The sequence below is a fragment of the Balaenoptera musculus genome, chromosome 5 (genome assembly GCF_009873245.2).
Source record: "Balaenoptera musculus isolate JJ_BM4_2016_0621 chromosome 5, mBalMus1.pri.v3, whole genome shotgun sequence".
Lineage (NCBI taxonomy): Eukaryota > Metazoa > Chordata > Mammalia > Artiodactyla > Balaenopteridae > Balaenoptera > Balaenoptera musculus.
Genome location: NC_045789.1, coordinates 21985758 through 22000261, shown reverse-complemented (window position 1 = coordinate 22000261; position 14504 = coordinate 21985758). Strand labels below are relative to the sequence as shown.

At 41.9% G+C, this 14504-nt stretch overlaps 1 protein-coding gene across 1 annotated transcript in view; it reads left to right on the top strand.

Moving 5' to 3' along the window:
• Positions 1-2483: 2483 nt before the first annotated feature.
• SLC39A8 (solute carrier family 39 member 8) overlaps positions 2484-14504 on the top strand; it is a 70302-nt gene continuing 58281 nt past the window's right edge. Inside the window, exons 1-2 of the mRNA XM_036853295.1 lie at positions 2484-2599; positions 3047-3519. Coding sequence (XP_036709190.1) covers positions 3301-3519 — 219 coding nt within the window. The 5' untranslated portion in view covers positions 2484-2599; positions 3047-3300. The remainder of the gene's footprint in view (positions 2600-3046; positions 3520-14504) is intronic.

The following is a 14504-nucleotide window of genomic DNA, read 5'->3' as shown; positions in this document are numbered from 1 at the left end:
ATTAGACATTTAGAAATGAAAAGGCTGGAATGAATATTTGTGCTTCTATCCCAATTTTTTTGTTTCATAGATGAGGGAATTGAGTCTTGGTTAGGCCAAATGACTTTCCCAGGTTTCCCAGGTGATATAGTCAGAAAGGAAAAGGACATGTTTCTACATCCTGGCCAGTGTTCTTGGCACTCTCCCTTCATTATGATCATTTAAAATTAGTTGACCTTTAAGGCAAATTTCTGAGAAAAATTAGTTTTTACATTACACCTTATGTTTTTAATTGGAAGTCCTTTTCTTCAGTAATGATACTGCTGGTAGAATGCTATATTTTTTTGGCCCTAAAACCTTATCTAAGTAGTACTTTGGTGATTATATCTCACTAGAGTGGAAGAAATTAGCCTCACCAATATGGTAGTTAGTAACTTGTAATTTTCTGAATACTCTCTTTTAATTGCATGCTTACATTATGTTAACTGTTTTTGGTAAAGATGCCAAGCAAGAAGATTATTATTTATTTTACTATTTATCATCTTGTGGGGTTGATGGACTGGCAAAATGTATATATATAGACACAAATAGCTGATAAATAAAATTTTATTTTGAAAATCCACAATATAAAATTTGTATTATTTGTATTATTTGAAACCCATTTACATTTGTGGAAAGTCCAACATCTTATCAATGTTGCAGTTCAACCTGGGAAAGAATAGCTTGTTGGGTGTAGGTGAACCATCTAGAGTGTTCATTGATTTCCAAGATCACCTTGAGTTGCTGGGGTCAAAGGAAAAATAGGCAACAAACTATATTTAAGGATCCAAGAAAAATCTTGAAGTGTCCCCATCAGTTGTGTAATTTAAGAGCTTAAGTGTGACATGAACTTATTTCTGGCCCTTGGGTGAAATATTTGCCCTTTTTGTACCAATGTAATTCTGTAAATTAGTATCAACAAACACACAGATTTTATAGTTGGAAAGGACACACCATCAAGATCATTTTGTTGATCTCCCTCCAAGGCAGGAATCCTACATACCCCTGAGTTTGAATCACTTTCAATCATGGGGAAATCACTATCTCCCAAAGAAGTTGTGCCTTATTTTCTGCAGAAACTTTCCTCTTGGTAACTTTGCCCTGTTACTGCTGCCTTCGGCCCTCTGTAGTTAGAACACAGTTAAACCCTCTCCATATGACAGCCCTGCAGTTATGTCCCCCTGGATGTTCATCCTTCCGGAATTTTCTCTCCCTGTCTCTTTCTTCCATCATCTAAGTTCCTCATGGGAAATGAGATTCTTTCCCCCGCCCTTTGTCTGGACTAAGTGCCTCTTTTTTTTTTTTTTTTTTAGCTGCAAAACGTTGTCATTTTTATTCAGACGTATAAAAACAAAACAAAAAAACTTCAGGGTTAACAACAGATACCCCCAGTTTCCCATCCATGGGGACGGAGGTCTGAAGCTGGGTCCTCTTTCTATGCCAACTGGAAGCTTCCCACTACTGGATGAGAATAGCTCCTAAAAGTGGCTCTTGGGACCACTGTGAATCCGTGCCTTGGGTGGAGATCATATACAGCACATGCAGGTTATGGTTTCCACAGAGATGCCCACTTATTTTTCCTTCTGACCACCCCCTACTCCCACCTCCTGAGATAAGAAGTCTGGGTGTAGGAGAAGGCTGGAGTTGCTGGAGTTAGACTTGATTCAGTGCAAAAACAAGAAGACAATGCCCGTTCAAGGGCTCTGACTTATATCAGTTTTCCTTGATACTTTACAGTAAGAGCACATGCATTAAGCGCCCCTTTTAAAATGTGCTATTTTAGGAGGCTCTGCACTCTCCCACATGACAGGCAAGAACAACGCTTTGAGTTCCTCTTATTGTCCTCAGCCATGTAACAGTGATTCGTGGTTTCACTTTATTTCTGGACAGTTGTAGCCACTAGACACAACCTTTGCCCTCAAACACCGCATTCACTTTGCACAAGCTTGTTGACCTCACACCTAAGTCAGCTTTTCTTGAACCCTCATCTGAACAAACAAACATTCATTCTGATCTGCGGATATCCCTTGCGGCGTCAGGAAGGGCCGGCTTGAGCAGTGCCGGCTCAGAGAGCTCGCCACCACCGCTACAGATTTGGTTTCCTTTTTCTCCTGATGTTAATTAAGTAAGACAAAAAACCAATTCCTGCTACTCTCTTAGACAATGCAAAGGGTTCCAGACTCTATTCCAGGAAGTTGGTTTCAACAAGCTAACAAAGAGACCACGGAGACCAGAAAGGAGGCTAGGAATACGGACCAGGAGGTGGCGTTCAGGTAACCCCCAGGGGGGCCGGCGGGGAGCCGGCTCTGCCGGGGGTGGGAGTGCGCCACGCCAGCCAGGAGGGAGGGCCAGCGGCTGTGCGCCCCGGCGTGGACGCGCGCGGGAGTTCAGGCTGGGGAATGTGTCACCACGTGCTGCAGGGAGGCGGGGACAGGGCCCTCTCCTCCAGTTATAAGTAAAGAGCGCAGGGCAGGATCTCGGAGTTTCACAGCGGACTTGCCTGGGATAGTGTTGAGAGAGAGAGAGAGAGAGAGGGACTGACTCACGTGGACATAAACAGACAGACGGAGAAACAGACGAGGTGAGAGCTTAGCAGGCTAGCTAACCTACTAGCTTGCCATTGCAGAGAAGAGATCTGGGAGAGGGAGGGTCCCGTTTAGACGCTCAAACCCCAGGACGCCGGAGGGGCCATTTCCTGCAGCTTCCTGGGGGCTGCACGTCTCACCCCTTCTAAGCTTGCTGTGAGGGAATTAAGCAGAAAGAAAGAAGAGGAGGTGGGGTTCTACAGCCCATGTGCTTTTAGTTCTTCCTAAGAAGGGCTTTCTATCCGGAAGGAGCATGTGTCATCACACTGCACGCTAATCCTGGGACGTTTGCAAACCCGGCTCCGGGGCAGTTGGCCCCATGCCCGGCCGGGCGTTCGAGGGCGCCGGGCGTTCGAGGGCTCCGGCCTCGCAGTGCTCCCGGGGCCGGCCGGCGGTAGCCGGGTGGCCTTTATCTCTGTCCCCCTTTGTCCTCTTTATCTCAGGCTCTCCAGGAGGCCCGGGGGCCCGCTCTGTCTATCGCTCCCCACCCCCGGCGGCAGCGCCACTTCAATGCCCGGCAGGTCGCGGGCGGCTGCTCTTTGGAAGGCGGCGGAGGACCAGGGGCGCCCCGCGCCACCGCTGACTCGGACCGGCGCCGACGCCTGACCCGCGCCCTTGGGCACCGACGCGGGTGCGCCCGGCGCTTCCCTGTGCGCTCCAGTCCGTTTCGGGCCCGCGAGGGGCAGCCCCGGCCAGGATGGCCCCGGGCCGGGCGGTGGCTGGGCTCTTGCTCCTGGCGGCCGCCGGCCTCGGAGGGGAGGCGGCGGGGCCCGCGCTCGCCTTCAGCGAGGATGTGCTGAGCGTGTTCGGCGCGAACCTGAGCCTGTCGGCGGCGCAGCTCGGGCGCTTGTTGGAGCAGCTGGGAGCCGCCCCTCTGGAGGGCGACCCCGAGCCCGGGCAGCTGCACTTCAACCAGGTAGGGCGCGGGCCCGGCCGCCCTTCCCCGCCGGCGTGTCCGGAGACGTCCATTTGCCCAGGAACGCTGTTTAATGGGGAAAAGTGCCGGAGAAAGGATTTCGTTACGTTTCTCCAGGGTGAGGCGGGTCCTGCTTTTCACTAGACCTGGCTTTCTGGCCGGGGTTAAAGGGCTGGCGGTGACCAGGGAGCCAGAAATTGCAGTTTTATGCCCGATGAACTGAGTCCTCAGACGCTGGTGGTTATAAGATTTTATGCAAAAGTTTATGAAGTAGTTGAGAGCGGGAAGCATCTTAGGAGATGCGTTTTAGATAAGAATGGCGTACTGAAGTCTTCCCGGCAGAGAGGGTGGCTCACAGGCCACCCTCGTTAACAGTAGCCCGGTGGGTGACGACTGCTATGGAGACGTAATGTAGTTCTGTCTTTCCGGTGTACGTCACCCGAGGCATTTAGGGCCGAAGGGCCTACTGTATAGAGATAGGGAGGCCGAGGGGGGCCCTGAGACCAAGATCAAGCATTCAGTCGGTGGGTCGAACTGGGTTTAAAGCCGCAGTTTTTAGTCATCTGTCAGGTCAAGGGTTTGATTCGAATGTTCATTCATTCATTCAAAAACAAACAAACCTATCTTAGGACATATTCACAGTATTATACAGGCATTTGGTAATTCCTAAAATTTAAGGGTCACCATGAGTTACCTAGGAGCAATTAAGACCATACCTTCTAGTAAACTTCGAAAAGGAGGATATTATAGATTCTTCGTTACTTCCGTCATAAATATTCTATGATTATTTCTTAAAATTGTGAAGTAAGCGAAGTGTGCTTTTGGCATCCTCCCCCAAACTTCTCTCTACTTTTAAAAACTCTGTTTACTCAGTGCTTTGATTTTTTTCCCCTTCTGCTCTGGTTCCAGTGACAACTGGTGATGAATGGCAGTGTTCAGTATTTTCCGTATTGTTTGTCACTTCTGCGTGATGTTAGTTTGTGTTACAAAAAGTTTTTGTGGTCCAAGATGCTTGGGAAATGTTGCATACTATACTCCACTCTTGGAAATCTAGCATTTCCCGATGTATTTGACCTTAGATTACAGTTAGGGAAACTTTAATCAGATAAATTCCTTGCTAATAACATTATAGTTTGGCATTCTTTTTGTTAGAAATATCTTACCTCATTTAAAACATGCAATATTCAAGAAGTATAAGGTTCTGATGCCATGAGGGATCAAAGTGACCTCCCTTTGATCTAGAAGGGTTTTGTGGTCCTCTTATGCATGTTCTTTAGTAAACTATCTATAGATCCAGTTCTGGCATGGCACTACAGTTGGTTCAATGTCTAAGAAATGACACATTGGAAAAACTGAAATGACCCCATGTTATACTGATATTTTAGAAAATAAGTAAACAATTTCCTAAGTATTTTCTGTCTAGTTGCAGTCTCTTCAAGTGGGGGAAACAGCTGACCTGACTAAAGCATTTCTAGGTAGGAGTAGGGGGGTCATATGCTTGGAAAGAAGCTTGGGGACTTGACTTGCAGCTGCGTATCTGTAGCCCACACATTGTTTTGACTTAAATTATCTCCTTATCTTGCAATGTCTGGAGGTGTTGATGAATTATAAAGGGACAAAAGACTGCTGAGCCACGCCTTGGCAAAGACACTGGAAAATATACTTAAATAATTTAGGAAAATTGCTTAAGTTTATTAGCAGTATGAGTCCCAGTTTACGAGTAAGTAGGACACCTCAATAGGTAAATTATAAGTATGTTGACACCTTGTTTCTCATTCTTCTGTTTGTATATTTAACTATCCTCATTATGGCCTCTGTGGGCATCAAAAAGTGATGCGAAGAAGCCCATAGTTACTTTGGAAATAAAGGGAAGCCATGGAAAATTTATCACTTAATCAGACCTAGCGAACATCTGTTGGATGTTCTAAAAAGTCCTAATGAAAACAACAATCATCAGTTAAATGATGTCGAATGAAATGCCATTCCAGAAGAATCTGTTAATTTGCTGACATTTATATCTGCTCCAGCAGGAAATCGTCCAGTTTGGAGCAAAATTTAGGGCTGTTAATATCTTCATACCTTAAAGAACGCAATTTTAGTTTCCTTACCTGCAGCAAAGTAGAATAATAATATATGTGAAAAGCTTGATTTTCTGACTTTGAAGAAAATTGAAAAGATAGAATTTATTTCTTTGGGCCAGGGATTTATTGAATCTTCTATGAGATCTGTTTACAGATGACATTGTTCCTTTGGATGAGGGCTTAGGTCAGCTTTTCCCATGTAATAGGACTACTGTACTAAAAATTCAGACAATTTTGGAAGGTCTTCTAATATTTTTTCAGTGTCCTTAAGTACTATTAAAAGAACTTGTTGCTTTGGGAGATCAAAGTGACCTGAGTTCAAGCTGGAAACAATAGAATAATTGAGTTTACTGTTTTGCTTCTTATGGTTTCTGAGGGTGCAAAGAACAGGTAGAAGAAGCAACCCAGACAAGTGAGAGGAGGGAGCTCTTTCATCTAAATGGGTCGCTGGGGCCCATGACTGAGTGTGAGTCTGCTCTATCTCAGGGAGTTTCTAAAATACAAAGGGAAGCCCCAGCTGAGTGAATACCCTGGGTGATTAATTTAGGGGATTTAAGAATGGGCTCAGTGCCACTTTTTGTTTGTTCAGATGTTCCTTTCTCATTCTCCAAGTGTTCTTTTCTCTTCATATCTCCTTCAGAACACCTCACCTCTGAATTATCACACTAAGCTGCAGGAAATGCCTCCATTTAAATAACTCAGTCCCTGAGGAGGCTTAGTGGGGGTGATGGAGATGTGGGTGTGGGTGTGGCAGGTTGGCATGTGAGGCAACCTTTGTCTCCCACCATCACTCAACCTTAGGCTTTTACTTCTCTCTCCGAACTTTATTTTTTCATTTGATACGTTATCCTGCAGCACATCTTCTTTTTTTCTTTCACAGGTTGCCTGAACCTTGTTTTTAAATCCCTTTCAATTCACCTTCAATCTTCCTAAAGCAATACTTGGAGTATGCCTCTCTTCTTTCAGCTCTCCTCCGTGAACTGTCTCTTGGCTGGTGAAGTCTAAATCTGAAGACTGGCATTTAAGGCTCTGCACCGCAAGGTTGACCCTGAGATGTTAACATGCCTGCCCAGACCTAGCACTCACTAAATTAAATTATTCATTCTTCTCTGAAATCAATGTATGCTTCTACTCAACCACTTTTTTACCTCATTATCTTCCTTGCACCCTTCCTGTTTCCAACTGCAATGTCCTTCTTTTCCTTGAATTGCCCTATCAAAATCTTAAATTTTGAAAAACCCAGCTAAACTCCATAAAACCTTTCTGGGGCATCACAACCACCACTGATTTGCTGTCTTTTTGAATTCTTGAAATTTTTTATTATGCTAACGACACTTAGCTATTCATGTGTTCAACAAATATTTCAAATAACTACTATACTCTAATTAGGGTGGTCCCTTAAAAGTACAAATCTAATCATATTGCTCATTTTATTAAAACAATTAAATGCCTTCAAGTTAAACTTTAAACACTTTAATGTGGCTTAAGCCTTTTTATGATCTGCTTCCTGTATATTTCTCAAGCTTTATCCTTTGCTACTATTCCAGTCTTCATGGACTGCTGGTAGTTCCTGGTTCGCCATATACGTGTGCTTATGTTTTAGGTATCAGTTTAGACATTACTTCTTCCGAGAAGCCTTTCTTAGCCTGCTCAGGGGTTTAGTAGGAGCCCCCTTTTATGTGACCCTATATTAACTGGTGCCTATGAAATCATAACATATTATATATTGCAATTATAATATGGACATAATTTTATACATATTATAAATTTCTGTTTATATGGCTTCTCCTCGACCCCAACACACACACCCATAGGATTTTGAATAGATTGAAGGGACTGATCTGACTCATCTCTCTAGGGGCTGGTGTAGTGCCTGGTACATAACATGTATTCATTATATATATTTTTGAATGAATGAGTGAAGATGGTTTAATATGAGTAAGGCAATTTGAGCCCTCACATGACTTTACAGTTAATAGGTAGACGTATGACATGTGCACACGTAACTATAATGCATGATAGAACGATATGTCTGATTAAAGAATTTCAGAAAAAGTGGAATGGGATCAGATTTGTGTTTTTGGAAAATTCATCTGCTTGAGAGCGTGGAGTGTGTCGGAGTGGGTCGAGACAGGAGCTAAGGAGGAAACTGCAGTGGTTTGTAGGAGATGTAATGATTGCTTGATCCTGGAGGCCGTCAGGAGGTACATAAAGGCTCTGCCTTCTTCTGGAAGAGCAGCCGTGACTGAAGAGTAGGCAAAAGCCCCAAAGGTAGATATTTTCTACTTCAAGTCTTTTGCCTGTAGCAGTCATTTAACTATTGTTAGATCTTTCCTTTCATTAGTTTATGGCACAAGGATGCCAGAGGGAGAGGCAGTGAGGTAACTCTTGGCTTATTTCAATGGATGGCCAGGCTAGCGGTCTGTAGCAAACAGAAGGGGTGTATGTGTGTGGTCATTACATACATGTTGTATGCATAGCTTGTTGTTGCTTAGTGTACTTTTTCCTGGGATGGAGGGTAATGGTGCATTACATGAGGGAGGTTCTGGGAAGCACTGATCATGGATGGAGGGGAGAAAGAGCATCTCTCTCCCTCTTTTTTTTTTTTTCCTTTATATTCTGAGAAATGAGGGCGTAAATCTTCTAGGAATGCCTTCCAACCTGCTTGTTCAGGTGAGAAACTGGCAGGAAGGGCCAGGTTGTGCTTAGGTCTCCGGTGGCTTTTCCTTCAAGACAATGGACCTATTTTGATATATCACTCTCATTTAAGTTGACTGTGTACAGTGTGATCATTGTTTCCAAAAGGTTTTAGGAAAATGAGAGACACTCGTAATTCATTTGACTGTGATGTCAAGAGCTTAGTTTGCTTTCGTGCCAGGGATGATTGGGATCCATGTGAGAAAATACCCTTCATTCTTTCTAGCTCTGACTCCCAAACTTGCATCTTTACCCACTACCCTAGGAGTCACATAGACCCTTTTGTACATAACATAAATAATTATATCTAGGATTTATTGGTTTTTTCCTGTGTGACATAACTCTTAACCACTTTATCTGTATTAAAGCCTTTCAAAATCACAACAATCCTGTGATACAGATACCATTATTAACTTAATTTTACACATGAGAAATATGTGGTGCTGAGAGATTAAGTACTTGACCAAAATCACACAGTAAGTGGTAGAACCTCAGGCAATCCTAAATCCTATAGTGGATTTTTTGAATTATAGTTTAGAAAATCATACTCTCCCTAGCCAGGGCAACTGTTAATCTCAGATTTTGATCTATGGGTAGAAGTTACAAATCATCAGTCGCTTATGTAGCTCCATTGTTTAGTCACGTTAAGGGAACAGTATTAAGACTACAGAAACTACAATGAGGATGACAGGTCCTTGTCCTCAGAGAGCTTATAATCTAATTAAGAAATAAGGTGGAAACTTTTGAAAAGTATGCAAGGCAAAACTGCAGTAGTTAAGTAATCACTGAAAGAAATATTACAAGACGTATCACCAGGCTGTGTGAGATTAACTGCCAAACAAATACTTTTGGGAACCATGTTCTGTGGGAGCCTTCTGGGAAACACCTTGTGGAGGAGTTACAAGTCAGTCAATTCTCCTTTTGGAGGATTTTGCTTGTTTGTTTTGGTTTTTAAAATCCTTACTGGATGAACATCTGCTTGTGCCAAACGTGTCTGTGCTATTAATCACAAGATGGATCTTCTTGTGGGTTACATGAATTCTCCTTTATAGAATGAAAGTTTCCTTCATTCTTTCTTATATAATGAATTTTTCTTGGAGAAAATATTTTGGCAACAATAGTTTTCCTAATTCTGAGTTTCAGAAGTTTTCCTGGAGAAAGGCATATTAATCAGCTTCTTCTTTCTTCTATGGATAGACTGCAGATAAGGGGAGAAACATCCGTGTCTAGTGTTAAATTTTTCAGTCCTGTTCTCACTTTTACTCTAGAAGAATTCTGCCAATGAATTCACTCTCTCTTCAGGCAGTTTAGAATGTAAGTCCTCCTATTTAAAAAAAAAAAATTGTGCCATCTTCTCTCTGGCAGATAATCCTTTTTTTTTTTTTTTTTACATGTTAATTATCTTTTTCTTTTTTAACTGACGTATAGTTGATGTGCAATATTATATAAGTTACAGGTGTACAATACAGTGATTCACAACTTTTAAAGATTATACTCCATTTATAGTTATTATAAAATATTGGCTGTATTTCCTGTGTTGTACAATACATCCTTGTAGCTTATTTTATACATAACAGTTTGTTCCTCTTAATCCTGTTAAGTCCTCCTTTTTCATGCCTGTGAAGCAGCTGCATTGCTGACTGCACAACACTGGAGAAAGAGGACTGTGCATCGGTGCTAGGGAATGAGTTGAAGCAATGAGGGAAGAGTAGGTGAGCAGAGTACTTTAACAGAATTACTAACCCTAACAGAGGGACTAACTCTAACAGAATTACTAACTCTTAGAATCTCATTGCTGCTAGATGGGAGTTTGAGCTCTCACACACTTACCAGGAGAGGGAGTGGTAAACTTTTTCCCTTAATTGAGATAGATCTTTATTTCTCTCTAGAGATATTCAAAGTAGAGTAGCTGGGTGGGAGATTTTCAGCTTCTGTGCTTTCCATGGTTCACACCATCTTTCTGTTTCCAGGTGATGCCAACATTGGGAGATGTTGATGGTCAGGGACTTCATTTCCCAATCATAAAAACCCATTGCTTCTCAACTATGACTGCAGTTTAAGAGTTTTTTCTTTAAAATCAATATACATTTGAATCCTCTATGTTAAATTTCTTTTGGTGGTAGTAGGGGTCGGGGGAGAAAAATAGGAATATAAATAGGCATGGAAAACAGGCCTGAAGTTGAGAAGGATTGGCATTCCTCAGGGAAAAGAAAAGCAACCCCATAACGAGGGTAGCCTCATGTGATTGGTAACAAGAGTTTGCCAGTTACTTGGATTCAGAGTGGCATGTCCTCAAGGGACTGTCCATATTACTAAGTGCACACAGTTAATATTAGGATCATTTAAAATGCAATTTATTAAAAAAAAATGTTACTAAACTCTAGACAACCTAAGAAACTTGTAGTTTTCAGAGAGTGTTCCCATTTCCAACTTCAGATGATGGTAGGATTCCTGTTTGTAATTGAAACTAATTAATTTATCTCAAACTATTCCCAGTTGTCTGTTTCAGGAGCCAAATGGGTTTGCCGAGTCTTGAGGTTTATTTTGTAAAGAAATGAAACTATCACTGAGTTACCTTTGTGATGATGGGATGTGGGAACATAGAAAATCTTCAGAATGGAGCCTTGTTTAATTTGGTTTCTGTCTCCTTCCAAAGGTCCTCTGTTGTTTTTCTTGGCCTGAAGCTTAAGGAGAACAAAAACAAAAATCTGTGAATCTAGATCAAAGGTGTTAACCTGAAAAGTAGTATTATGCCTTTGAAGTCCAAATATTTAATACCTTGACTTTTTTAATACTTAACTAAATAGTTAGAGAAATAAAAAAACCAAGTGAGCATTGATAAGGCCTCTAAGGCTTTAGTTCTGTTTTAGTTCTATTTTTGAACGTATTCAAAAATAATACACTTGTCATCGGTATATTCAATGGGCTTCTTGGGTCTCTAATTGTGGTAGGAATACAACATAATGGTTAACAATTTGTCCTTGGGGTTTAAACAGACATGGGCTGAAATTCTAATCACTTATTAGCTGGGAATCACAGGCAAATGACTTAACCTCTTTAATACTCAGTTTTCACATCTGTGAATTGAAAAAATGAACCTTACTCATAGGATGGTTGTGAACAAAAATATAAGAGCAATAATAATAATTACTGAGTATCGCTGCATTTTAGGCACTTCTATATTTACTACTATGTGTATTACATGTAGTAACTGAAACAAATAATCTATTTTTTCCCATTACCTGTATTACTTAAAAAAATAAATAACAAAAAAGACAATGCATGTAAAATACTTAGCATCATGCCTGGCTCAAATTATATGCTCAATGCATAGTTATTATATTATAATACTGTATTAGTTGATATAGCCTAACAATAGCTTAACTACCCTTAACAAAATTGTCTTTCACTGGAGGCCTGAGCACCTTAGGGTCACTCAACTTAGAGGAAAGCAGTGCTATAAAAAGACAGCAAGGATTAATGAAATAAAAAGTTCAGTGAGAAATACATCAGTCCAGTGACTTTGGTTTCAGTGTTAGTTTCAGTGGTGACTCTCATCTTGAGAAAGGCTTTTGCCATTTGCCTCTTCTTTCCTTTCATCAAACACTAGTAATAAACTCCTGAAAAATGTAAACTCCTGAAAATGTAAACCTTAGGTCCTCCCAGAGGACTTCTGAGGCTGTATTTAGGAGTTGGCTTTGTTTGATTATTTTTGTCCAAATTTTACATCAATACTGAAATGTGAATGATTGGAAATTCATATTATACTTGTAGAAATTGATGTAATTGTGCTTTTAAATTTAGATTTACCTCAGGACCTCTGTATGGGTTTTGCAAGCCAAAAGAATCCAGGGTCCTCCACCTTCAGCTGACCTTATTAGTTGGGAAGCAGGTAAGAGAACAGGCGCCACTTTGGTCTGACTATGATAAGTCAGGGATGTGTCTCTTCAGGGACAGGGAAAGAGAAGTTAGTCCAAACTTCAAACGAGAGGTAAAATCAGTAAGACGATTCTGAGTTGGGTAACAGATCCTGCTTTAAATGAATATTGAACACATATGCTGGAAAACACATGGACCCTTCTGTTAAGGGATGCACCCTACTGATGATACCAGGTACTTGAGTTTGAATATCAAATCATGATGCTCTGCAGTTTTCTTTAGGAGCAGGGATCTCAGAATTCATGTATATTCTTTGGTTACTTTACCTACACATCTTTTGAGAAAGTCTAGACACTGGCTCTGTCCCTAATCTTGGGATGAATGCCATTTAAGTAAATGTTCAGGTAGGACCTTCACTCCAGCAGAGGGAGCAGGTCCTATCCTAATATAAGTGATAGTTAACATTTATGGAGTACTTATCATGTGCCAGGCATTGTGCTCAGTACCTTCTTATATACCATCCCATTAAGCCTCTTCATCTCACAGGGTAAGTACTCTAGGTATTCCCATGAGGAGACCCAGTCTCAGCGAGGTTGGATACCTCCCTCAGAGTCATAGCTCAGAAGTGGCAGAGTGAGGGTTCCAATCCAGAGTGACTAGACTTCAAAGCCCATGCTCTCTCTCCACTGTTGCTCCACATATACTGAAGAATATCATCCCACGGAGGGGCTGGTTTATTTTCCAAAAATCTTAGCGCCTGATATGTCATCCAAGTGCCTCAGTGTCAAAGTAGAACTGATGCTAGTTTCTTGAAGCCACTGGGAACAGTACAGTCATTTAAAGCAGGAAGGTATTTTCTGCTGAGATTTCTTTTGTTTCAGTAAAACAAGAAAAAAAAATTATTATTACTATTCTTCCTGCTGGAGCTGTCTCTGCAATAGTCAGGTCTAGCTCTAAAACAAGATTATCAATTCCTTCACAAGCTATTTTTCAACCTTGCAATGTTAATTCCTGATCATTGACATTTGATACTCCAAACAGTGTTGTGAGAGAATTGGGACATAGCAGTTTCCCCAGAAACTGAGGCCCAAAGAAGTCTTTGGCAGAAGTCACCAAGTGCCCAAATTTGACTGGGAGAACAGAGGTGCCAATACTGAACCCTCAGTTCTTCTCCATTGTGCTGGTTTTAGTCAAGTGCTGCCTTAGCGTGGCCCCTGTGCTATGAATCCCCTGAATATCCCATGGTCTTCGTGCCTTACTTTCTTTATATAACTGGGTGGTGGACACGTATGAAGTCTATCCCATTTTCTCACCTTCCAGACACTCCTCAGCACATTTCGGTATGGCTCTGTGCCCAATACTTCCTTAAAATTGGCTCTATAGGACGTCACCCAGACCTTCTTATTGCTAAATACAATGAGAGATTCTCAGGCTTTACCTCTGTCTTAATTTTGACAGTGTTGAACACATCCTACTTGAAACACATCCTCTCCTTGCCCACAGCTGTGTCTACCTTGGTCTGGTTTTCTTACCTCTCTGGCTGCTTCTTTTCAATTTCAGTGTCTTTTGCTCATCCTTTAAACATCGGTGTTCCTTGGGGTTCTATCCTAAGCACTCTTCCTTTTGTTTTTGCACACTCTCTCTGTGCAACCTCAGTCACTCCTCTGGCTGCAGTTATCACCTGTCTGTGGGTGCTTTCTGCTTAGGTTGGCTTGGTTCACATTTCTCTCCTGAGGTTCAGCCATGCACATCCTGGTTGCCGATTGATGTCTAAGTCTCTCCCCTCCCCAACTCAGCAGGTCTAAACCTGTCCCAAATGGAACTCGTCAACTCCATCCTTTCTCCATCAACACCTTCTGGTGCAGTAAGTCCCCTACATACGAATGAGTACTGTTCCAGGAGCACGTTTGTAAGTCCCATTTGTTCGTAAGTCCAACAGAGTTAGCCTAGGTACCTAAGTAACACAATTGGCTATATAGTACGGTACTGTAATAGGTTTATAATACTTTTCATTCAAATAATACATAAAAAACCCAACAAACACAAAAAATAAAGAAAACATTTTTAATCTTACAGTACCTTGAAAAGTACAGTCGTACAGTACAACAGCTGGCATCAGGGGCTGGCATCGAGTGAACAGGCAAGAAGAGTTACTGACTGGAGGAGGGAGAGGAGGTGGGAGATGGTAGAGCTGAAGGATCGTCAGCAATAGGAGATGCAAGGCAAGCTGCAATTTCACTCACACCTGACACTGAGGCCACAGGTTCTGGTTCCTTGCTGGATTCAATTCTATCTACCCTCTTGAAAAAGCGATCCAGTGATGTCTGG